The sequence below is a fragment of the Cuculus canorus genome, chromosome 1 (assembly GCF_017976375.1).
Source record: "Cuculus canorus isolate bCucCan1 chromosome 1, bCucCan1.pri, whole genome shotgun sequence".
Classification (NCBI taxonomy): Eukaryota; Metazoa; Chordata; class Aves; order Cuculiformes; family Cuculidae; genus Cuculus; species Cuculus canorus.
This window is the reverse complement of record NC_071401.1, coordinates 115,119,565-115,143,764: the sequence shown is the minus strand read 5'-3', so window position 1 is coordinate 115,143,764 and position 24,200 is coordinate 115,119,565. Positions and strand designations below refer to the sequence as shown.

The following is a 24,200-nucleotide window of genomic DNA, read 5'->3' as shown; positions in this document are numbered from 1 at the left end:
GCAACTCAATGTCCTTCTTGTACTGAGGGGGCCTAAACCTGAACACGATATTCAAGGTGCAGCCTCACCAGCACTGAATATAGGGGTATGATCACTTCCCTGTTCCTGCTGGCCACACCATTTTTTTATACAAGCCAGGCTGCTGTGGGCTTACAGCTTTGCTGCTCTTCTGCACCTCAGCCTCAGAGTTGTGTGTACAAGCGCAGGGGGTTTGTGTTGGTTCCCTGGTTAAACGTTTACTTGATTTCACAGTAAGCTGCTAATGCATTATGCCACCACAGGCTCGGAGGAGGCAGCAGCTGTACCCACTGATAGCAAAGCTCATGGCCTGAGGTGTGGTAGTTTACAGCTGGGTATATGGAAAAGTAAGTCTTGCGAGCAGAGGAGGGTAGCTGGAGCTCAGCTGCAAATTGTCAGCTGGAACTGCTGTGGGGTGCTAGGGAAGAGAGTATGTGTTTAGCCTGGAGGCCAGGAGGCTAAGAGGAGATCTTACCACTGTCTACAACTACCTGTGACCCTTCTCCAAGTAACATGGGATAGGATGAAAAGAATGGGCCTCAAATTGTGCCAAGGGAGGTTTGGATTAGGTATTGGAGAAAATTTCTTTACTAAATGAGTGGTCAAGTGTTGGAACAGTCTGCCCAGGAAGGTGGTGTATCCTCCTTAGGTGGAGGTGTTCAAAACTGTGTAGAAGTGGCGCTTCGGAACATGGTTTAAATAGGCATGGTGGTGTTGGGCTGATGGTTAGACTTAGTGATCTTAGAGGTCTTTTCCAACTTTAATGAATCTATGATTCTATGATGGGAAAGCTGTTTTTCCCAGGAAAGCAGGAGACACGGTCTTGTGTGTACTGCTAACACCATCTGGGAGCTTCTAGGACAGACACTACTTCCTTTCTCTTCTTCCTGCATTTTAGTTGATTTTTTTTGCAAGCCGTCTTCCCTAAGACACTTGAGTCGCTCTATCAGTTTCTCCTACTCGCCAGCACACATGACGCTTGAATTGTTCAGAGAAAATTAAGCATTAGTGAAATGCTTTTAAAGAGAAATTAATTACCTAACCCTGCAGGCAGCCCAAGACACCTACTGTTCTTGTTTCAGATTAGCAGCTTTTTGAGAAGTGTGCAATAATATCCTGTATCTTATATTCTTTTTGTCCTGTCCCTATATGGAATTTGCCTCCCTCCCTGCTTCAGATTCCTGCATTCTGCAGGACTCCTGGTTTCTGCTGTGGCGGTGGTGTTCGTGTCCAATCCCAAAGCAGCATCACCACTGTAGAAATCACATTTCTGAAAATAGCTGGCTTCTTCTGTTACTTAGTTACAGCTTGTAGGAGTTATCATTAAGAAGTTTGTTCTACAAAGGCAGGCAATAGAAATAGAGAAGAAGCTTTTTAAGCCCAAAGAAGTGAATGCAAAAGGCATGGAACCTTGACGTGTAAGGACACATGGCTCACTGCTTCCATTTGTGGGACAGGAATGGACTTGCATGTTAAGTAATCTGATATGTGTAGGTGTGTCTGTTTAAGGGGCAAGGAAGAGGCAAAGTTCCACAGCTTCTGGAGATCTTAAAAAAACAACTGCAACAACAAGACTGATTTTTTTTTTGGCTTCTTGTGGAATCAGAACAGGTAAAAAACCTGTGACATTCTTGTAACAGCTCTATAGCGTTGTAAGTGTATGAGGTCGGGAGGGGGGTATATGATATTTGTATATTGAGGTAAAACACAGTGGTTTTGTTCTACTTCGTGAGACAATTTTGCACGTTTAAAATGTGGGCTATTTAGAATGCCTTTCTTCCTTTGGGGTTATTTCTCAACAGCTGAAGTATGGAGTTTGCGTTTAAGTTGTAGGGGTTTAATTGGGGTAGAGGGGAGAATTTGTTCTCTTTACTGCTACAGAAAATGCTGCTGGAAGATTCAGTGGGGAAATTCTGAAAAGCTAGTATCATTGTGGTTAGTGTGTGATATTTGCAGTATATGATTAACATGAGTTGTTTTAGAACTTTACATGTTCAGTTTTCTTGTTTGTTGGTAAAACTTGAATCCCTAGGTACTTCCAGTCATTATAAGTGTGTGTGTGTTTGAAATGTGCTGTTAACTTACCTTGAAAAGGAATTAGCCTTGAAAAAGAATCTTTTTTACTAGGGAGTAAGAAACTTGTTTGACATGGTTAGGAGACTATGCACAGTTGCTCTCAAAGTGTGTTACAGGAAAGATCACTGAGCAGAGGTTGGTCCTGACGCCTGTATGTTTGGGCAGTGCTCCGATCAAGGTTCAGATCAAATGCAAAGTTCAAAGATGCTGTAGGACACATGGTTTGTTCCCTGACTAACAGAAGAAAAAGAAAGCATGTGCCGTTTGATATTCATTTCATATAGTGGCCAAAGCAAGTGCAGTGTTACCTCTACCACAGTCTGAGCTGTTCAGTGCTTGACTTGACTGTGTGTCTTGGAAAATGCATTTTAGTGTCTTGCCTTGCTTTCAGAAACCCTGGTTGAGCTGCTGCTGTACAACTGAACCTGTGCTGGTTCTGTATTAAATAAATTTTCTGAATACTAGATTGTCTGTAACAGACGTGTCTTCAGTGATCTTAATTGTAGTTACAAATACAAATACAGTCACGCACGAGTCAAAATTATTCACTGCTATTAAAAGAATCGGCTAGCAAACCTGGCAGAACCTGTGTCCTGTGTCAGTTAGGAATGGTACCTATAGCTGTTCTTTGGGAAGTGGAAAAGGATAAGGGGAAGGTCTTTAGACTCTTTTCAAGCTAGTTGATTCATGAGGTCATTTCTCTACTGTGGTAAGCTGTATTTTAGAGTAATGTGCCTGGTGGAGAAAGAGTGTGGTCTGTCAGTTATAGTAAGATTACTGGTTTTTGTTGTGTTTCAGAGCTTCCAGTTTATTGTCGTTTAACTGACAAACCAGAAGATATGGTCGGAGAACTTCCTTCTCCTTTACATTCCGATTCTAGACTTCCATAGACACCTTTTCTCAGAAGTTAAACTGATGGCCTTTTAATCTGACGAAGAGTAAAGTGTGAAAAGTTCTTTATATCTGCAGTATTTTCAAATGAAGGCAAATTTCCCAACTGAGAAAGTCAAATGCTGCGGTAATCAGAACTATGTTTTAGGAAAGAGAAAAATCTGGCTTGGCAAGAGATGTTTTATACCCTTTAGAAGTGGCACTTGACTGTTTTTCTTTGGTATCCCATTCATGAATGGTAAATATTAATATTTCCTACCGCTGTAAGAAGGCTGAGGGTAAACACTTTTTATTAAAAACTAACAGAAAGTATCAATCTGCAAAGGCTTACATGTTGATGAGAAGGCCCCAACCATTATGAAATGAATAGTGCTACATAATTACCTTACGGCAAAAAATCTGGGCCAAGACTGTTGCAAACCAAAAAAATTATACAGAGGACCACAGTCCTTAATAAGCTGTACAAAGGAATAGAGTAAGTGTTTTACCTGCATTTAAACAGATTTTTCTCCCCTCCTTTTATGTTGTCAGTTTGACGTGAGTTTACTAAGAACCAAAAAAACCAAAGAAGACATGAAGGGACAGAAAATACAGTTTCTTCTCATGTGTTTATTCCACGTAGATGCTACAGTTTGGGGAAGGTTTTAGCTCTATTGTTTATGAAAAATAATGAAGAAGACAATTATTACTAATTTTTTAATGGGAGGGAATTAATCAATTCAAACACTGCTTATTAATGGTAAAGTTTTGCTTTGGGGTACTGTAAGAGACTCCCTAAGCAAAAGGCAATTATTCGGAAGATGGCTGTCTAGACAGCCATGGTCATCGAGCACGTTGATCACCCAAGCTGTTATGTACCAGTGTTTCTGCTCCACAGCTTGGCTGGAGAAGTGTGTTGTGTGACTGCTCGGCAGGCAGTAGTTACCAGTTTGTACTGAAAATGTTTTGAAGTACATTGGTTGAATTTGCACTGGGATGGCTGAGGAAAAGTCATCTGGATTGCCCAGCTGAGCTGGAAAGGGCATCAAAATTTCTAGGACAGTCGCAGCTGGATGTTCACTACCAGCCTAACAGGTTGTCTGACCTTGGCCAAGGAAGTCGTATGGTGATGCTAAGTTAATGCAGTCAGTTTTTAAAAAGATTCATTTAAAATAGTTATTTTATGCCAAGCAAGGCCTAAATTAAATGTTAATAGGAATCAGATGCTACCTCTTGTGTGAATTTAATTTTTAGAAACCCACACTGTAAGTACCTCCAGAGCTGGGACAGAGCTCACTGACACCATCCGTGGTTGTGAAGCTGTTTCAAGAAGTTCTGTCCTTTGGGTCAGTTGGACCATCGTGGGTTTTTTTTCTGTGACAGTACAACTGCTTGGCACTCTGTAAGTTTGTTGGTAACCTAGGTCATTGCAACATGGCACTATGAATATTTGCGAGAGTAGCAAGCTGAGGCTCAAAAGGTCTTGCGTGAAGGTGGTGATTTTGGAAATGCAGTCAAAGCTCAGGTGCTAAGGGTAGTGTGCTGATTTGACTGTAGGTGCTTGCTCAGGATATCTACTTAAACTGATTATAAGTTCAAAGAACAGAGCTCTGCATTATAATATTTATTAAACCAAATGAAGACCCTTGCTGTCCCAGAGCCAACGCGCTTCGTGGGAACGTGCTGTCTGCCAGAGCGTTTTTTTGTCAGATATGTGGAAGGGCAGGAATACACTTGTAGACTCAATTCAGTTTAACTTATTAATTTGTTCTTGGGGACTTTAGGTTTTAGAGAACAGGAAACAGTAACAGGGCTGTTTTCAAAGGATTGCATCCTCCCATGTGCTTTCCCACCTGGGGATGATGAAGTAATTTACTGGAAGAAAGGGAAGAAACATATCCACAGCTACTACTACCAGAGGGATCAACTGCAAGATCAAGACCCAGATTACAGAGAGAGAACACACCTTTTCCATGAGAACGTTCCTGGTGGGAATGCCTCCTTGAAACTTAGTAACTTGACCATAAATGATGAGGGGTCTTATAGTTGCTATGTGGGAACACAGCAAATGAAAACAGAAGTGGAAGTCACACTGCACGTAAAAGGTCGGTAAAGCATTAAAAGTGATTGGATCATGCTGGTGGAAATGGGATTACACCAACAGGTTTTCTCATGTTATTTCTCACGTGAAATCAAAATCCCCCAGCTCAATAGAGCACCTTTTGGGCCTGATGCTGTTATCAAGCAGTTAACTTTCTCTGGTGAAACGTTGTAACATGAGTTGAAAAATTATGGTGCAGCACTAGTTCTCGTAATCTATATCACTGTGATTTCTAAGGGCTAATTACGTATTGCACTGGAGTTTTAAAACATTGTGTTTTAAAACATTGTGTTTTAAAACTTCTCAGAACACTACAGACCATGGCATTAACAGAAAGTAATGCCATGCTCTCTTCTGAAATCAGATTAAATTTTGTTCACAGTTATGTTTATTTTCCTCAATGTTATTTCAAAAGATAAATCACTTCAAGTTAAAAAGGATTTGGAAAGGGTTGATTATTTGTTTTTCCTTAAATCTAGTTTCTCCTTGTTGTGCACTGGAATACCAAAAGACAGACACAGAAAGGATGCTGAAGTGCTGTGCCTTTCTCACTTATCCAGCACCACATATATCTTGGGTACGAGGCAGTACATCCATCCAAGAAACAAATCGACATGAAATCAAGGAAGGCATTCTCTATTCTTTTAGAAGTGAACAGAACATTATAAGCACAGCTGATCCTTACTACTGTCATATTCATCTTGGTCATGATGAGTGGGCTGCTGAATGGAAGATACAAGGTGGGAATGAATTGAAGTCTGTTTCTTCATCATTACTGAAAGTCACAGCTGGTTTCACAGCCCCATTTAATACAGTATTTCCACAGTGGAGCAACATGAATATGGAATGGTACAGGATGCTCTTTCTTCTTTGAAACTCATCTATTAAGATTACAAGGCAGGATATGTCCAAGAAGTAGGGGTGAGAGGGGATAGCTCACAGTTCTGTAAGTTAGCTTTACTGTGAACATTTTTGCCGTATTAGGTTCAAGTTTCAAGACATGCACAATAATCAAACTTTACACTCTATAAAGAAAAAAATGGTCAAAGAATGTGGAAACGTTAGTGAACCTGTGGGTTATATGGGGGGAGAAGAAAGTTTGCTTACTGCTTAGATGCAGTACTCCTTACTCAGTCCAGTCCCCATCTTTTGTGAGATTTTTTTCAGTACCGTTTGCTTTCATGATGCTTTTCTTGAAGTGCATTCTTAAGACCCTGGATGAGTGTTGGGGTGCATGGGAGCTGAGAAGCAGCAAGCTTATATTTGAGCAAGTAGCAGCTCATTTTGTTACTTAAGAAAAAACAGGGCTGTGAAATGTCAGCTCTCCATTTTGTCCTCAAATGGAAACTGGAATTTCAGTTCAAGTAAATAACTGGTACTTTTCAACCTCTCATGTTCTTGGGAAATATTTTTTAACTGGATGAAGAGCAATGCATTTCCCTTGTGAGATGTGCCTGGCTGCTTCTGTCGCTCTGATTTCCCCTTAAAGTGTACCCAGACACTCTCAGTTTCCAATACCCTGCATATGCTTTAAAAGAAGAACGCAATTTCTAATTTACATGTGGTGGCTTACAATGTGGAAGGTTTCAAGTATAGCCTCACAGTAGGTAACAAGTGCACTCTAAGTGTCTATTTCATTAATCTACCCTTCCAATCCACAAGAGAAAAAGGTACTTTTCATTACACTTTCGTTTGCATCCATCTAGCCTCTCACTAGAACATTTTGAAAATATACTGCTTTCATGTTTTCAGCCCCACTCCTCTGTTTGTTGAGCCCCCCCCCCGCCCAGAAACCAAGCGTGGCTATAACATGTCAAAATAATATATTAGTTTCCTCTCCAGCAGTCTGCCAGCCACCACAGCCTCCTCTGTTTTCCCTTCCTTTACAGCAAATCCCTACTATCAGGCTGATAGTTATGCTATGGTATTAATTTGTCTTGTATTAGTATTTTATACATTAGCAACTATTTCACTTACCTTCTCTTTACTTCCCCTTCCTTTTTTTTATTAAAAATATTAATTAATTGTAAGTATTCCACGCAGACAGGCAAAGCACTTAAGTCCACTATACCTAAGAGTTATTACTAACTAAATAAAATCTTTTTATTCTTTTAATTCAGTTATGTCGCAACAGTTTTACCCTTTTGCTTTAAATGTTGCATTTCCTCTGTTCCCAACATGTGGAATTTCATGCTACTTTACACAGTAACTTAGACTAGGATGAATCACTTTTATTAATGAGTCCCCCAGGCAGAGGAGAAATAGGCAAATGAAAACAAAGTAATTTCCATAAATACAGCAAATACCAATTAGATTTTTTTTTAAGTGGAAGATATGTTTGTTTGTTTGTTTGTTTGTTTTAATCTTAAAATCCTTCTGGAAGCACAATTTGGTGTTTGAATATGACATCAAAATAGTGAAATATGTTTTTATATTTGTCTACAGTAGTATAAGACTTAAGAAAAAAAATCAGAAAATGTCTAAATAACCTACACAGTATCTAAAAAAAAATAATGCCAGGTTCTTCAATTATCTGTTTCAGATGAACTGTCCAATGTGGAAGGAAGTAGCATTGCAGTTCCTTGTGAATACAGCAATAACACTGCAAATACTGAAGGTTTCGGTGTTGTTTGGATATTAAACAGAAATGCGGTGATCTCAGTCCTGGCCTCCTTCTATGGCACCTCTCACTCTTACCAGCCTCGAGTCCAGATTAATGAAAATGACTTTTCACTGATGTTGCGTGACCTTACTGCAAATGACAGTGGAGAATACCTGTGTAATATCTCAACACATAAATACACAAAACTTACTGTGAGGACTTTGCAAGTCAGTAAGTTGCTACCCTTTCCAGAGAATGGGAACCAGTGAAGGGAACGCAGAGCCAAATGTCAATCAGAAATCTAAAATATTGAGAAAAATCATCTTGTGTAATAAGTACAAGAGGGTAGAAGAGATATGTTATCATGTTGTCCTAAGGGGTAAAAAACCCCACATTACCTAAGACCTATTTATTTAAATACTCGAAGTTTCTTTTTTTCAGTCATTAGCTTATTATGGCAAAGGCCTCAAAATCAGTGGCTGACCTCAGTTGCCACTGACTACCCTCTGAGCTGAGAGCACAGAGAAATCCTCAGAATCATGTCCTAAATGCTCTGCTGATAGCAAATGCTCTACTTTTCTAAAGTAGAAAGTGTGGGACAACTCACACTTAACTGATGCTTACCAAGGCACGTGAAGTTCCTCAGTCTCCCTGTACATTTACAGGAGACAGACACACACCTGTCCAGTCCAAATATGGTCTCGATCACCCTTTACAAATGCCTTTCTCTGGCTACTCTCTGCAGATAGAACTTAGAGCAGCCATAGGTGATACAAATCCTTCCTTGCACAGACAAATTACTGTGCTGCTCACAGAATTTTCCTACCCATGGATGAGAAATACATTATACGGGACAGGGAACGCTTAGCAGAGAGATTAGCATCTTTGTGACAGCACAGGCTGAAAGCATAGGAAAAGCAGACAGAGACAGTAGGGCCTAAGGGAACGAGCTGCATCAGTATGTTGGATAGTGGTCATAGCACAGCAGCTCCTTAACCATCAGAAGGATTTCCAAGTGTCACAGGAAAGGAGACTTTTAAGGGGAAAATTGAAATGAATTTACAATCATTTTGGAGGCCTTCTCTTGTGTAAAGAAAAGTTGCAGCTTAAAGCTGTTCCACTGCAGGAACTGAAAATATGCAAAGTTCTGCATGTGGGAACAGAGCCAAGCTAAAGGCAATGACTAGAGTTAATTTTCTATTTTGGCAGCTCTCATTTTTTAACTGTTTGCTAGACATCCATAGGGAGTTTCCAGAGGACAGCAGATTTTTCAGATTCTTTGGATGAGATGCAGCAGTGGAAGGGAAGCCTGAAGTAGAAGAATGGTCCTTAAAGGAATGAGAACACTGTGTCTGAGTGTTCTCCTGTTGTTGAAATTGGCTGAAGTAGTGAGGTGCTTGGTGCTGTGCAGGACCAACCAACCTGTGCTAGACAGGCTTTTACTCCAGTGGAATCCGTTGTTACTACCCACCTGACAGTCTGTTGCTTCTCGTGCCCCACTGAGATTACGTAGTTGCGTCAGGAAATTAGGAAATGTTTTAGATGAAAGTTGAAAAGTTTCGCAGAAATATTGAACCTGTGATTCAGACTGGATAACAGTGAGTTGTTCTGCTGGAAATTTGCAGTACTGTTAATGGAACCAAGGACTGTACCTGGAGGCAGTGTTTACCATACCAGGCAGTTGATTGTTTCTAAATGAGACTTGTATTAAGTAATCATCAAATTATATTACTTGAGAACACATGGAATTTTGCATCAACACAATTAAGTAAACTGATCTGCTTTCAGCTATTCACACAAGTCATTGAAGTATAACTTTAAAATCTTATAGTATGGGTCAAGTAACTTGAACATTACTATATTAGTAACGTTAAAAAGAAACTGAGACATTCTCCCTAAATCATAGCTTTTAGATTATAAATAAGAGAAAAATCATAGCTTTGATATACTTCGTGAACAACAGTGAACATTAATTTGTGATATAAAGCACTTCTTTTAAAATTTTTTGTATTTTTACAGAAAATTCAGATAACATCTGGAAAATTGTGCCGGCAGTGATCATTCCAGTGCTGCTGGTTTTAGTGGTGCTGGTAGCCTGGTTCTTGATCAAGATACGTACAATCATTATGGGATTTATTTTTAAAGGTACCATTAAGATTAAATCCAGACCTTGAATATTTAATCAAAGCATAAATTTTATTTTCAAGGGTTAAAGCATACAAAAATACTGAAAATGTAGGATGACAATTCTCAGCATAAATAAATTGTCCTCATTCTTGGTATTTTTTGTGTCCAGGAAGCCCTCTTTGGTACATCTATGCTACAGTATTTTGGTTGCAACTATGTTAGCAAGCCCTCCCTTTGACCAGATGATCTCCTGTGTGCTGTACAAAGATGAAAAAGTTAGTTGCCCTTCACAAATACATTCTGATAACTTGCTTTAAAAACAATTGAACTGGTTAATTTTCCCTCACCTGTGTTTAAGACCAAAAACCCCCAAACCAAAACATTAAGCCCCTCAAACAATGCACATACCTAATCTTCATTAGGGCCCAAATTACTATTTCAATTCTATCCAACATCAAAGCTCATCAGAACTTCAGCATGAAAAGTTATACTACTTCCTTTGGTTATGAGAATGTCATAACCATGTGGTCAATGATCACATCTCTCTACACATCACTCCTATTTCCTAGTTTAAAGCATCTTCAAGTGGGTGCTTGTATTATTGTATTATATATGTATTTTATTATATATGTATTTTATTCTTGTGCTTTTGTATTAGGCTAGCTCTGTCTTATAGTATTCTGTCTCCTTCTTCTGCATTTGTGATGAGTATCCTTAAAAAACAAACTTTAGCTCTTAGTCCTTAGGGCACTTGTTTCTGTGTCTGACAGTACAGCCCTATCCAAGGGGAAATATACCTTCAAACTCCCTGGGCCTTAAGATTTTGTCACAGCCTGAATTTGGTAAGCTTCAGGAGACGTTTTTGCAATGGTTTCTATGAGGTTCAACAAAAACACACCAGAAAAAGAATGCTAAGATTATAGAGTCTCAGTCTTATTTCATTTTTCTCTTAGAGATGCACTTGCATGCTGCTTCTTAGTCAATTTTATTGCTAACATGCTTTAGAGATGATAATATACTGAGGTGCGGCTGTTTTAATTTAAAGAATTAAAGCAAGATTCATTTATCTTGGGATCAGTTGAGACTTTTAACATACCATAATCAGAGCAAGTGAAACAGTTCACAGGTTAACTCAGCTCGGTTATGTTGATGGAGGACTAGATGGAAGAAAAAGGAATATTTCTGTACTGTTATGTGATATTTATTTCACCCAGCTAATGTTAAAATGGATAATACTGAATTATCTTCATAATCATTATGTCTTGTACTTTTCCAACTAGACCAGAAGACGTGAAATTTTATAAACATCTTAGCATACTGGAAGAAAATCCCTGTCTGCACACACAGATGCTTCTGCGATTGTTGCTGAAAAGAACAAAGAGTTTCTTCACCTTCCTTATTGAGTTATACTAAGAGCCACATGGAAATGTGATTATCTGAGCAACAGCAACAAACAACTGAACTGATAGGGAAAAAGCCCCCCAAGTCAGTTGACACTTACATGAGGAGTCAGCATGAACAATGGGAACTTGGATGTCTTAAAGCAACAACTAAAAAGTTTCCGCAGAAGAAGATTAAGTTTTGAGGGATTTTTTTTTCTTTTTTTTCAGTATCCCAGCTTTAAGGGCTGTCCTTCACAGCCCCACAGGTTTAATCTTTCCTGTTTTAACAATCTGTACATGAGACTGTGGAGTATGAGTGGATTTGTCCTTGGCTTTGATTTTGTCAGAGATCTGCCAATCAGGATGCATTCCAACATAAGGAAGTGGGCTGTTGGCAAAATGTAGTCTTTCATTGATCCCTGGGGCTTGACAAAACAGAAACACAAAGAAACAAATAGAATACACTCTAGAGCCTCTTTGGATTTTCACTTGTTTATTTCTATAAGTGCTTATTTTTTTCTACATCTGCTTTCAGTTGTGCTCTATTATATCAAGCATCTTCTCATATCTGTCAGCTTGTACTGTATTTATTCCTCTTCATGAACCTGAAATGCAATCGAAATAGTATACAACTCTTAAAAGTGTAGGTATTGAGGGGGTTTTAGAGTAAGTTCACAAGTAAATGACGAAAGCTTCTCTTTCCTAATGCTTCTGCTCCCTGGTATTACCAGTTTCTATCTGAAATAGACTGGCACCAATCCAGTCAACCTTTGCTGACTCGTGTCATCTAACAATATAGGCTTCATGTCCTCCTGCTAGGGCATATAATCCTTTAATTGCAGGTGAATTCTATGCAACCATGTTTCAATGGCTGGTGTTGCTCACTCTGAATCACTCCACTTAGTTCCCAGAGTAGAACCTCTCCTGTGTCATTCTCTCCCCAAAGGAGATGTGTCAAGATGTTTGAAGAACATTTGCTGCCCGGACATTTCTCCTGACAGCTACTGCCATTCATGTCATAAGTCTTTTTTTGTGGACCTGATACTTCTGTATGTACCATTGAGCTCATCTTTTGACAGTGCAATACTTTGCTATAAGCCAGAGCTACTAGTCTGTCAACACCGAATCTGTCTAACACAAACAGGTATCCATTTCTTTGTAACTTCTGCATATTTGAGACAGAAAGAGGGTACTACTAAGATGCAGGGAACAAATAGCACTGTTAAGAGTATTTTAAAAAATAAATTACTTTTATGGTTTACCTATTTCAATGTGTGATGGTATGGCTTTGTGAAATTATATTTTTTTTTCATAGATCTTGAAGAATTTAAATAAATAATTTAAAGAAAAATCTGTTGAAATCTTTTACTTTTAAAAGCTTCAGAACTTGTGAGCTTCAGATGCAACACTGCTTGCTTCATACATAAATATGTAAGAGACCAGGTATTCATCTAGTCATGATGTAGCTCTGTTCTGGATGGTGGAGCTACAGTCATTTATATCAGCTAAATGTGATGTTATTAGTCTACTACAAATGCAGAAATTGGAGTATTTCCTCCCATAGAATGCTGGATACAGAAGAAAGCTGAAAGGTGTTGGAATCAAGTGTGATAAAAATACCAAAATTATACAGAAAGGTTGCTTTTATCTTTTTTGACTCAAGAGCTGTTACCCCATAAATCTTATATGATATTACAGATGGGAGTTTTTGTTACACTTGCAAATGATATATATAAAAGCAATGACCCACCTTGTCCCTCTATCACTCCTACAAGTAACAACCCCACTCTTACGTGCCTTGGTTGCCATAAGGCGAGCATAGATAAGCAAAGGTTTCTTTCAGTTTCTAACTGAGTTCTTGGACGCCTTTTAGTTTCATCAATATTACTCCACCATCATTTTACTTGAGTGCAAAAAATGCCACAAATGTATTTCTAATTACTAATGAATTCCCAGCACCTAAGTGACTAATTGCTAATATTTTACTTTCATCCACATCTTCAAATCAATATCCATTCATGGAAAGAGGAATGTTCATATACTCGACAATCTGCTAGTGCAGAAGTCCCCAAGCTGTATTACATACACAGAAATCTACATCATCGGAGAGAGAAAAAGACAGAGCTTTTTAATATCCCCACACCACCAGTTCTGGAAATGTCTGGCTGCTGAGCACAGAGATTAAATTACAACATCAAGAGAAGAGAGAATTTTTTTTTCTGAACATCAGATTGCTGTCCTAAAGGCTTACGTTAATGTTATAATAAAGGGTGGATAAAACTAAAAAAAAGTAGTAAATAGCAATTTATTCTAGTTTGCATTACCTTAAGAGATGTAATGGATCTTTCTGCATACATAACATCCACTATTGTGTATTAAACAGTCACGTTTACCCCATACCTTTATAACCATACCTTTTTCATGCCAATATCTCTTGACTTGCTCCTCAGCTTATTAACTTGAGATTCAGCTATTTCAGCCCTTTCTTCAGCATCATCCAGATCGTGCTGCTGTTTTCTGTACTTCGAAAGGTACAGATTGGCTTGTGCTTCCTGGTGAGGGAAAACAGGGCAGCTCATCTCATCCTATCCATGTGAAACAAAGCTTTCCATTTCAAGTGGGAAGAAAAGTGCTAAGCATGACTAGGTAACAGCTGCATGGAACCACTTGCCTCCTGGAGGACTGAGATTGTTATTTTACTGAGCTGATGGTTCCAGTGGCACTCTCCATGTTAAGTGAATTGAGAGGATCTCAACATGCCTTCTGCGGGACTAGTAGGAAAGAAGTCTTTCCTGTTCCTTCCCTTCCCCCCTTGCCTTGCAAATTATACTGTGATCTTAAATAAAATTGAATACCTTTCTTATATATAATCAACACATGATATCTAGATGATCTTTAAGGTCCCTTCCAGTCCAAACCGTTCTATGATTCTATGATATTTTATTTTACATATATTATAAATGCATTTACACATACAGGGTTTATATGAATATAAATACAAATATTAATACAGATACAAAACATGTATTTGTACTAAAAGCTTCTACGGATTAAAGATTTTGGGTTTAGAACAACGTATTTCTCAAAGGTAAAAAGGCCCGCCCAAAATAGTTACTTACAGCTTCCTCCGCTTGGTGCTTGTAGCTCTTCACTTTTAATTGTAGCTTGTCAATCAGATCCTGCATCCTGGCCAGATTCTTCTTATCTTCCTCTGACTGTATCAAAACACCATTAATTGGGTTGATAGTGTAAAAAGGCCTAAAGCATCTCCCACAATGCAACGGGTATGGGTGCCACATATATTATTCTAGAAATGTATACGTCAAAATACAAACAACACATACTGTGATCACCCTGTGTATAGATGGGAAAGAAATATGTAGATTGATTGAAGATGTATGTAAGCCTGGAGGCTCAGAACTAAAAGACAGTACCCTCTCCATTTATATATATGTAAATCTAGATACATATAAACACAGAGATATATGTCCCCCCAAATACATACATACACACACAGTTCTTCGCTCAGGGCTGAGGAATACTTGTCATTATAGAGCGTGTCATTACTTAGTGAAACAGACTTATGGACAGGCCTATAAATATGTAACTTGCATATTTTAAAGTCTGGCTTGGAGGCATTTCTAGTAAAATGAGCCAGGTTAAAGCTGTCACAGTTCATAAGCAGAAGGACCACCTAATTCTGCCTGCGCACAGTATTCTAAGAAAACAATCTTCAGCCTCTGCATACAAAAGTCAGAGTAAAACAACATGTAGGAGGCTAATCTCCTAAAGCAGATAGATGGGATTATCTTCTTAAGAATGCTGTTGAAAGAAAAGGATCAGATCTCTGTGCTGAAGACCTTTTTCAGAAGGCAAGCAGCAACAGCCGCTGTTAGAAAACCTGCAGGAGGCTCAGGACTAGACCTTGCTGCTCAGGAATAGGTGACAGAACCCTGGGACTGGGCAGCCTTACACTGAATGATGCATTAGAGTCAACTAAATCCTTCTGGCTCTTTTTAGCAACATCAGCACAGCTGAAAGACAGCTGGGCTCTTTCTTCTCTCGCTGTGTGAATAGTCATCTAAGCCTGCTCCATATTAATGCTATGCTAAAACCATCCAAATATCAGCAATAGAGGCTTTCTAATACTAGTTACAATGAATCGTGCAAGATGATGGTTGCCCTAGGGAGATGTTCCTCCTATGTGTAAATCTTCCTAAAATAAGAAAGGTCTGGGTAATGTCATCCTTCAACCTTCACTGAAACACTGAGGAAACTTAAGACACTGTTAGAGAGAACAAATTTCTTTCCAGTGTCCCAGTGGTTTCTACAGTCCTCAGCATACCTGGTAAGTCAGCTCTTTTATACGTCTCTCAAACTTGCGGGCTCCTTTTTGGGCATCCGAATTACGACGGAGTTCATTCTCAAGTTCATTCTCCAACTCACGAACCTGCAAAACATGGAAAAACCCTTGACATTATGCTATATGTATATAAAGCAGCAGATAATTTCGTTCACAGTTCAACAAATGCTGATTTTTCTCAGTAACTCCATAGAGCTGAATTTCAGGAACAAATCAAAATGTTACCTTTCCATTCCACTTTTTCATAAGTGTATTTAAGCTACACCAGCATACAAAGGGGCAGCCATATGCAAATGCCAAAAATGTTCAACTGAAGCAAGCATTGGAGTGGATTTTACTGGTTTTAGATGCTAGGATTTTTTAATCAAGGGTTTGGTCATCTGCTGTGCTACGATAGCTGGATGATAAAGGGGAAGCATGCATCCAAGAACTGCTCACCTGCATTTTGTGAAACAGAGGAAAGTGTTCACAGTATCCCTCATTGGCCTCGAAGAACTGATCAGCCACCTCTACGGTACCTACCTGGTCCAAATGGTTCAAAGTTGGATCATAAACATACCCTGGATTCCAGTTTCTGGATCTGCTTCTTGCCACCTTTCAGGGCTATTTGTTCTGCTTCATCCAGTCTCTTCTGGAGGTCTTTAATAGTTTGCTCCATGTTCTTCTTCATTCTCTCTAAGTGAGCACTAGTATCCTGCTCCTTTTTAAGCTCCTCAGCCATCATTGCTGCCTGAAAAACAACCACATTTTACAGCACCTCTCTTATGCTATGGGATTATGTCTCAGAAGAAATGATAGAAGATTGATCTTGGATTACCCCCCATCATTGACTGTACCCAAAACTCCAGAGAATAGCACGTGTGTGTATTGTGCCTGGATGGAGAAAACATGAGGGCAGTGTTTGGAGGCCTTTTATTCTTCCCTGTTCCAATGCTATGATTTATGATTTGCATCCCCCTGCCACTTTTTTTAATAGTATCTCTGCTGCATCATGTCCTTATTTATAAAGCCTACAAGTAAGCCTATGCCATTCACTACAGGCATTTTACGTAGAATTTATTAAAAATCTGTTCTTGGTGTTTTGAGTTTTGAAAGGTAACCGTTTAAGAGAACAAGGAGCCATATTTCCTTGCAGAGCCAAGGATGTGAGCTGCCTGAGAGCCTCTAATAGCAGAGCAGTTTCTGCAGTCTGTGGTGGGATAAGAAGCTCAGTCTCTACATCTTACACGGTCCCTTGGCTGTTCTGCAAGACAGGTAACAAGGGTGCCCATTAGCTCAGTCCTGCTTTGATGTTTGTGCCTGCCACCAAGAGCCATTTACAGATTTTGTACCCATCACTGAGCATCATCAGAGGCAGCAGTCATTGCAATCCAGGCTGGAGCTGAATAAAGGACAATCAGCATCTTCTCTCCGGCAGACAATTATAGTGCTGTCAGTTGAGAAGTAGCAAATACCGTGCTACAAGAATAGCTTTGTCCAGGCACTCCAGACACATAACTCACAAAAACCTTTCTGGCTTAGCTTTCATTTTGTTTGTTGGTATGATCTAATATATCAGTTGAACTTTGAAGACATGGATTTCTCCAGGTGGGAAATGAAACTATACCTGTCTATATTACGTCTCCCTTAGAGGGAGAATACACTCTGTCTCTCCTCCTGGCACCTTAGGCCTCATGTTTTTCCAACAGACACCTAGTTCTAGGGTACCTCGTTTGAGATCCAGTGATTTTTGTTTCTCACATCAGATTCTGTTTTGTGCGCCGGGAGACTGCTTAGCACCAATTCAGTGTGACCTGGTTTAGTCTATCCAGATCTATAATTTACCTGATTCAGAGGTAACATTCAGAGATGTTGAGGGTCAGTAAAAACTGCATTCTTGTGGCAACTCCCCCCAAACAAAACATCCAAAACCTAAACATCAGGAAAATGTCCTTCTTCTCTTTTTAGCACTAGCCTGTTTTATTTTGTTGTTTCATCAGTTGCCTCCAGATAACTGTGGAGCACTTTGGATCTATGAGCTTTGTAACAAGCACAGGAGTGATGACCTGGAGGATGCTTTTTTGGCTGCCCTAAGACATTGCAGTACTGAAAAGAAATGAGCAAAGAACCAGCCTACTTACATCTGTGATTGCTTTCTTGGCTTTTTCCTCTGCATTCCGGCACTCCTGGATTGATTCCTCCACTTCATTCTGCATCTGGGAAATGTCACCCTCCAGCTTCTTCTTTTGATTGATCAGGCTTGTGTTCTTTTATTAAGTTTTCCCCAAAGGAGCAGTGAAGGAAAAGTGATGATTAGTGATATAACTCCTTCAAATACAATAGCACACTAAGGCTTACTGATTTTTGCAACTCCTGGATTACTCAGAGCAGTATTTGGAAAGAACCAAGTACGTGGTAAGAGCTGGCCTTGACTACCATATGGAGCTTCAGAGTGAGGAAACATTAAAAATACTCTCAAAGATATAAATATTCAGATTTTGATTCAGATAAAATAATAATAAGCAATAGACTGAAACAGAAGAATGAATATGGCAGTTCATTTTGTAAAACTGATGATTCATAATCAGTTAGTTAATGAGATGACAAAACTCATGTCCTCAACGGACTGGAGGAAACATTGTAAAGCATTACCACCTTGTAGCATATTTTCATTTCTTTCTGACCACTATTTGGTGAAGACAAGCTTTGGTTTTGTAGCAAAAATGCTGGCGCTGTAAAAACCGCAGTGTCCATCTTGACAAAGTCCAAAGGCCCATCTTAATGAAGACCTGTGGCGTAGCAAAGAGCACTTTGCTGCGAGTAGTTCCCTGCCCTGCACAATAAGCCTATTGTTAGAACCCAGCCTCTGCAGTTTTAATTGCTGGGTGACATCAGCACCCTGCACAAAACCAGCACCTCTGTCATTTCCCCGAAGAAACGCCTTACCATCCCAGATATGGCTTGACCAAAGCAGAAAAATGGTTTTATAGCATGGAAGAAGGAAAGAAATCAAATTTACTCATTATCTTTCATCATTGCTTTTTCTGAAAACTGTCTAAAGGAGTTGGCGGAGTCATCGATGCCAGCTAACTTGGAGTGAGATGGCATATCTACATAGTGGCATATTGCCTTTCTCTCTTTTTCTCACTTGAAGGAGGGCAAGGTGTGTCTGACTTTCGACATCCATGGACAAACAATATCAGTGCTTAATAGACAAACCTCAATTTAACCCAGTGAGGGAGAGAGCACAGAAAAAGCCAACCTGGGTGTGCAGCAGGTTCACACGTTCAGTGGCTTCCAGCAGTTCATGCTCTGCCACCTTCCTCGCCCGTTCAGTCTGGTCCAGCAAAGCTCTCAGCTCATCCAGCTCTGACTGGAGAAGATTGTTTCTCCTGTCAGAGACCGCCAGCTGCTCTTTCAGATCTTCATTCACGTGTCCTGAGTCATCCAGCTGCACCTGAAGCTCCTATAACAAAACAGATGTTTGGGTTTTTTTCTACCACTGCAACTCCATTTCAAGCCACTGTGCTTACATAAGAGGACCCCATGTTGCAGATGTTGCATGGGGCCCACCTCAAGAATTTCAGTTCTTCTTTATCGGAAAAAGGCTTGCTCCACACTAAGTTGAATAGCTTTTGTGGTATGAGGTGTGATGGGGAAAAACGTGTGTGCTCAAAAGCTTCAGAGATGGCAGTTCTGCCTGAGGGAGAACTGGCTGCTTAGGTGTGGGAGATGTGGTGACTTAGAGGCATCTTAGCAAAGCACTTTTTTTTTAAAGCTATTACAAATGTTGAAAAAACAAACAAACTTGAATCTACACACCCTCCTTGTATTCCAGCCAACTACTTGCTCTCCACTTTTAAAGGACTTGCAGTCTCATAGGGAGATCATAGATTTTCAGTTCCTTGTGCTGTAGCTTTCTGCCCCTGCAGGAGGTTGTAGCCAGCAAGCGTCTTATGACTGGATCTCATCCAGCTTGTATGCAAGTCTTGGAAGAAATCCATATATCTTAATTCTCTTACGCCAGACGTGATCACTAAGGGCTTTCCCTGCATATCCTTGGGAATAGCTTCTCTCTTCATTACCATCACCATTGCTGTTTAACTCTGTGCTAACGAATTGTAGCCTGCACCTACTATTAAGTGTTTGGGACTGGCAGCTTTTGAGTACCTTTATTTGTGTCTGCAAGCCACGTGCTGACTTTGTTGCTTCTGCGGCATGCCTGTTAGCATGGCTGAGCTGAATTTCCATTTCATTGAGGTCCCCTTCCATCTTCTTCTTGAGACGGATGGCCTCATTTCTGCTCCGGGCTTCAGAATCAAGGGTGGCCTGCAGTGAGTCTATGGCACGTTGCTGATTTCTCCTGATTATGGAATAACGTATAAAGGACATGAAGGGAGAAAATTTACCTCTCTGCGCAGGAACGTAGAACTGCGTGCAACAGTACTTCAGTTTCTGAAAGTGTGTCATTTCCAGAAATATTATATTTCTGAATTAAACACATAGCACAGGTTTCTAGTGTCCCATTGCCACCTAACTCGCTGATGTGCTTCCCACCCTCAGCTAACTCCTGATCTGTAAGCACCTGTAGCAACCCTTCTCCCATGTTTCCTTTGGTAATACTGAGCATGGGGTTCTCTCATATCTCTTGTAAGCTCAAGCAAGCAGAAGTTCGAACCTAACAAGAAGCACTTCAAGCATAGCAGTCTTTCACAAAGATATTTAATGAATCGTTTACTGGTATGTTTTATATCTTGGCCTTTTTATGAAAGCATTAGTGAAGGTAGGCAACTACATTCTAAGCTAATTACTCTAGGTGCTCTTTATACTAAATGGCATATGTAAGCTAAAATTTATTGTGTTACAAAGTAGGTGTTAAAACACATTTCTTATGCTCAGTTATAAGAGGAATAATTCAGGAACAGAATTCTGTGTTATGGGCATCCAAAGTTAGAAAAGGTTAAGCCCACCTTAATTCACAGCTGTGTCCCCCTGTGAAAAGCAGCTTAGTGCCAATTTAAAGGTTGCAATGCAGATACAGACAGGAGGTTAATTTTCTTGACTCTATCACAGTCAAGTCCTACAATGAAAGTTTTGCTCTCTTACAACCAAAAGGTAACTCAAAGCACAGGATATGACTCACACGGGAACATTTATGTTGCTACTGGCCTAGTTTTGCTGAAAGTGTGGGAGTTCTGGGAAATCTGTGCGTCACAAGGAAAACCTTGACAGCCTTATTGTTTAACCAAGATACTGAACTATGCCCTAAATGCCCAGAGAGCAGCAGAGCATGTCTGCTGAACAACTCAGCAGCAGAACACTCATAACAAAGCTGAGACCGAAGGCACTGATTAGAATAGCTTGTCCTGAGAGCTCTGTGACCCAGACATCTGCAGGACATCAGAAGATAGTATCTGAAAGGGCAAAAACATTCTTGTTGTTGGAACAATTAACATACCAATCTTGTATCTGTGCTGGCCAAGGTGAGCCCTGGACTTCCCCTTCCCTACCCTTTAGCCAACGTACAAACAAGAATGTGGTTCCTGGATCAATAGTGCTACAACACTGATTAATTCAAGGCCAGAGTTTTCTGAAGGACTGCAAGTGAGCACATTGATGAAAAAATGGCCCAGCATAGCATCATTTTAAGACTGTAACTCTTCCGACTAGCGTTTGTGCTGGGTGGGAGGGGAGACACAAAAGACATCATCCTCCTGTCATCTAATTGCTTTCCATTTTATTTCCTTCACATGCTAGCTTCACTCCTTTTATATTCATACTTTCTGTACCTCTGCAGTTTTCACTGTTTACTCAAATGGTGTACACATGATGGACCAGCTCTTCACGTCCTCTTACAATCAGTGTAGCTATAACTGCACAAATTAACTAAATGCAAAGCTAAAGATTGCTTTCAGATAACGTAGGTTTGAGCACCACTAAGGTAGCACTGTTGATTTTCTCTGTGGTTCCCCCTGAGAGACAGCCAACCTATAGAATAAGAAGAATGCAGGTCTCTATACCTACTTATCTCCACACTGTAAACTTACAGACTTTGTGGCCCTTGGTCTGCTGTGACTTGGTTGTGCCAGTCAATTGTCTTATGGCTGCTATGTGATAAGTATGTGTATGCTGGCAGAGACTGAACTGATAGGAACGTTTGAACTAAGAGATAGCAATGTGGTAGGGCTACCCTTTGGCAAATAACCAGAGCTATTCTGGTATCTGGTACAGACAGTATGCGCTTGTGCTGGCATGACAACCTGTGGTGTTTGAGTCTTGAGAGTATTTCTAGTATTTTGAGACTTTCCCCTTAAAAAACATGCTGCTTCCTGCACAGTACCTTATATTTTCCATTTCTTCATCCTTTTCCGTCAGTTTCCTTTCAAAGTCTGCTTTAAGCTGAGAAAGTTCAAGCTGAAAACGAAGGGTCTTACTTTCTTCATGTTCCAAAGCTCCCTGAAACAGAAAGCACCAAGAGCTTGCAGGTCAGAGGTTGCTATTTTATTTTATTTCTTTCAAATCATGACCTGCTGCACAAATATGTTTCCTTCACACTTTTCTTCCCATTCCCAATAGCATTGTTTCCACCGTGCCTCTCTCTCTAGGCAAGAACATGAGCGGCTTACATGGCAAACCAATGCATTTGTTTACCTTCTAATGCGAGCTGGCAGCTGGAAAACTGAGCAGCAAGAAAACTGAGTAGCAAGCTCCTCAGAGGACAGATTATTAAGTGGTCTGTGGCTCACAAAAAAATGCCTTAGGTCCTGTCTGCGTAGTTCTGATATCAACAGACGTTCCTCACTCTGCACCCTTGTACAGACACCCTCTGGAAATTCACAGGCTTGTAAGGGATAGGCAAAAGCTAAAGCAAGAATTTTGTCGAGGGGGTGAAGAGGTCTACATATCCCCCAGCGAACAAAGGTCTCTCTAAATCATGAAGTGTTGAAGGCCTTCCAATTATACAATGTTATTGGGCAATATGACTTCAAGGAAAGGAATAACAGACATCCACTCTATAGGGCAAAATGCAAAAACACTCTGTCTGCTCTTTCCAATTAACATGAAGACACCTCTATGAAACAAGGGAGATTTGTTATTATGTTTTTTGCTTACATCTCTCTCATATGGAAGTCAAGAGCTAAGCTGACAACAGCCCATAGTGAAATAACAGGGCCTCTGACTTCCAGGTCTTGCATAAACCAGGCTCAGTGGCATTCTAGCTCCTTGCTGCTCACATCAAACAGGGAAGGAAAGCGTAGAACTGAGCACCATGCGTTTTGGAAGTGTTCTCTGAAGGGTAGGATTGCACAGGCTTAGCTATGCATCCCTTGAAATGATAGAAGCAGAACGGAGATTCTGAAGACAAAGCTGTACAAAATCCTTGCTAGTCTCTGGCCACCATGCAGCAGACAAAGGTCAGTCAAACGCACACTTCACGCCAAGGAGGCACAACATGTTAGTGGGAACGGCACACATAGGTCCTGTGCTACCAGTGGTAACTGCCAGAGACCCAAATTCACAAGGAAGGGAGAAAATCTGCATTAAACCATTTCTTTCACAATTGAAATAAAATACATCACCACTTTACTTTTGTTAGTTCCTAATATCACTGACCCATTCTACACAGTTCAGGAAAGTAAAGTGTGCTGCTTAGATCCTTCAAGAATCGATGCATTCTTCCTAGCAAGAAAAGTTTATTGACAGACCGTATAACCACTCTCTGCATGTCAGAGCTGTGGAAGAAAGACATGTGCTTTCCTCTGCTCTGATCATGACACCTGTTTGTTTGGCTGTGAAATCCCTGCAAAGTATAAAGCATCCTGTAACAGACAAAAGGTGCACAGTATTTAAGGTATTAATAGATTCATGTCACTGGGTGATGTTCAATTTAGCAAATATTATTTAGAGTAAAATTCAAAAGAAATGCAGCCTTCACTAAAAATCCTTTGCTATGTGCTCTGTTGCTTCTAGCCAGCAACGCCCACATCCCTTCTTAGCTCTGCAATGAAACAAACTTTAAAAGAACCTGACAACTGAGCCCTTTAAGTGAACAACCAGGATTTCCTTTTGGCTTGTTCAGTATTGTTGGCTTGTTTCTGGAAACTGGGATGAGACACCCCTCTCGGGTACTTGCATACTTGCCACTGTAGAAATTAATGCAGTGATACTGAATTTATTTACCAAACTCCTGGAGTCAAAGATTTTCTAAATTGTCTGTTTTCATTTGATTTCTGAGACTGCTACCATTTTTTTTTAAGCAGGCGGCAGTATCCAGCACAGTATCTGAGACCTTACATAATGCAAAGTCATCAGAAGGTTTGTTTTCTTATTCTCAAAACCAGTAAATGGTGAATTCACTGTTGGAAACAGTGTCTGTTGGAAACTAGACACTAGAAATGTCTGATAAAATAGTATAAGACCATAATTCTCAATAGTTTCTCTTTCCTGAAAGACTGAAATATTCTGTGCTGAAATGAGCAAGGACTGAATTTTTGGGAGGTGGGCAGAAGATTTCTGCGCTTCCTGAAAATGAGAAGAAAAAACCTCTAAAACAAAATCTCAAAACCTGCAGGGCACCTCCTTTAAAAGAGCCTCCAGTGATGATCTGAAAGCTGACATTTCCAAAAGTCTCCAGTTACTCTTGAAAACACAGGCAAGACCAGAGAAGCTGGGAGCTTGCTA

General features: G+C 40.0%; 2 protein-coding genes across 5 annotated transcripts in view; one reads left to right on the top strand and one right to left on the bottom strand.

The window, feature by feature from the left end:
- The first annotated feature begins 602 nt into the window (after positions 1-602).
- HHLA2 (HERV-H LTR-associating 2) lies at positions 603-11,505 on the top strand. 4 transcript variants are annotated; one of them, XM_054073821.1, is made up of 7 exons: positions 640-1,629; positions 2,893-3,223; positions 4,749-5,069; positions 5,545-5,805; positions 7,608-7,898; positions 9,687-9,812; positions 11,075-11,505. In XM_054073821.1, exons 2-7 carry the CDS (start codon positions 3,217-3,219, stop codon positions 11,086-11,088), a joined length of 1,020 nt encoding a protein of 339 aa, XP_053929796.1. In that variant the 5' UTR covers positions 640-1,629; positions 2,893-3,216; the 3' UTR covers positions 11,089-11,505. The 4 variants fall into 4 exon arrangements, with proteins under 4 accessions (XP_053929814.1, XP_053929805.1, XP_053929796.1 ...); XM_054073839.1 differs by having other exon boundaries at positions 603-1,629; positions 7,608-7,682; positions 9,687-11,505; XM_054073830.1 differs by having other exon boundaries at positions 606-1,629; positions 5,626-5,805; positions 9,687-11,505.
- Positions 11,506-11,652: 147 nt separating this feature from the next.
- MYH15 (myosin heavy chain 15) overlaps positions 11,653-24,200 on the bottom strand; it is a 48,239-nt gene continuing 35,691 nt past the window's right edge. Inside the window, exons 35-43 of the mRNA XM_009557149.2 lie at positions 21,859-21,974; positions 19,689-19,881; positions 18,781-18,984; positions 17,660-17,785; positions 16,099-16,269; positions 15,522-15,626; positions 14,296-14,391; positions 13,591-13,728; positions 11,653-11,781 (exon numbers count right to left, since the gene is read on the bottom strand). Of these exons, the coding sequence (XP_009555444.2) occupies positions 11,764-11,781; positions 13,591-13,728; positions 14,296-14,391; positions 15,522-15,626; positions 16,099-16,269; positions 17,660-17,785; positions 18,781-18,984; positions 19,689-19,881; positions 21,859-21,974 (1,167 nt within the window). The 3' untranslated portion in view covers positions 11,653-11,763. The remainder of the gene's footprint in view (positions 11,782-13,590; positions 13,729-14,295; positions 14,392-15,521; positions 15,627-16,098; positions 16,270-17,659; positions 17,786-18,780; positions 18,985-19,688; positions 19,882-21,858; positions 21,975-24,200) is intronic.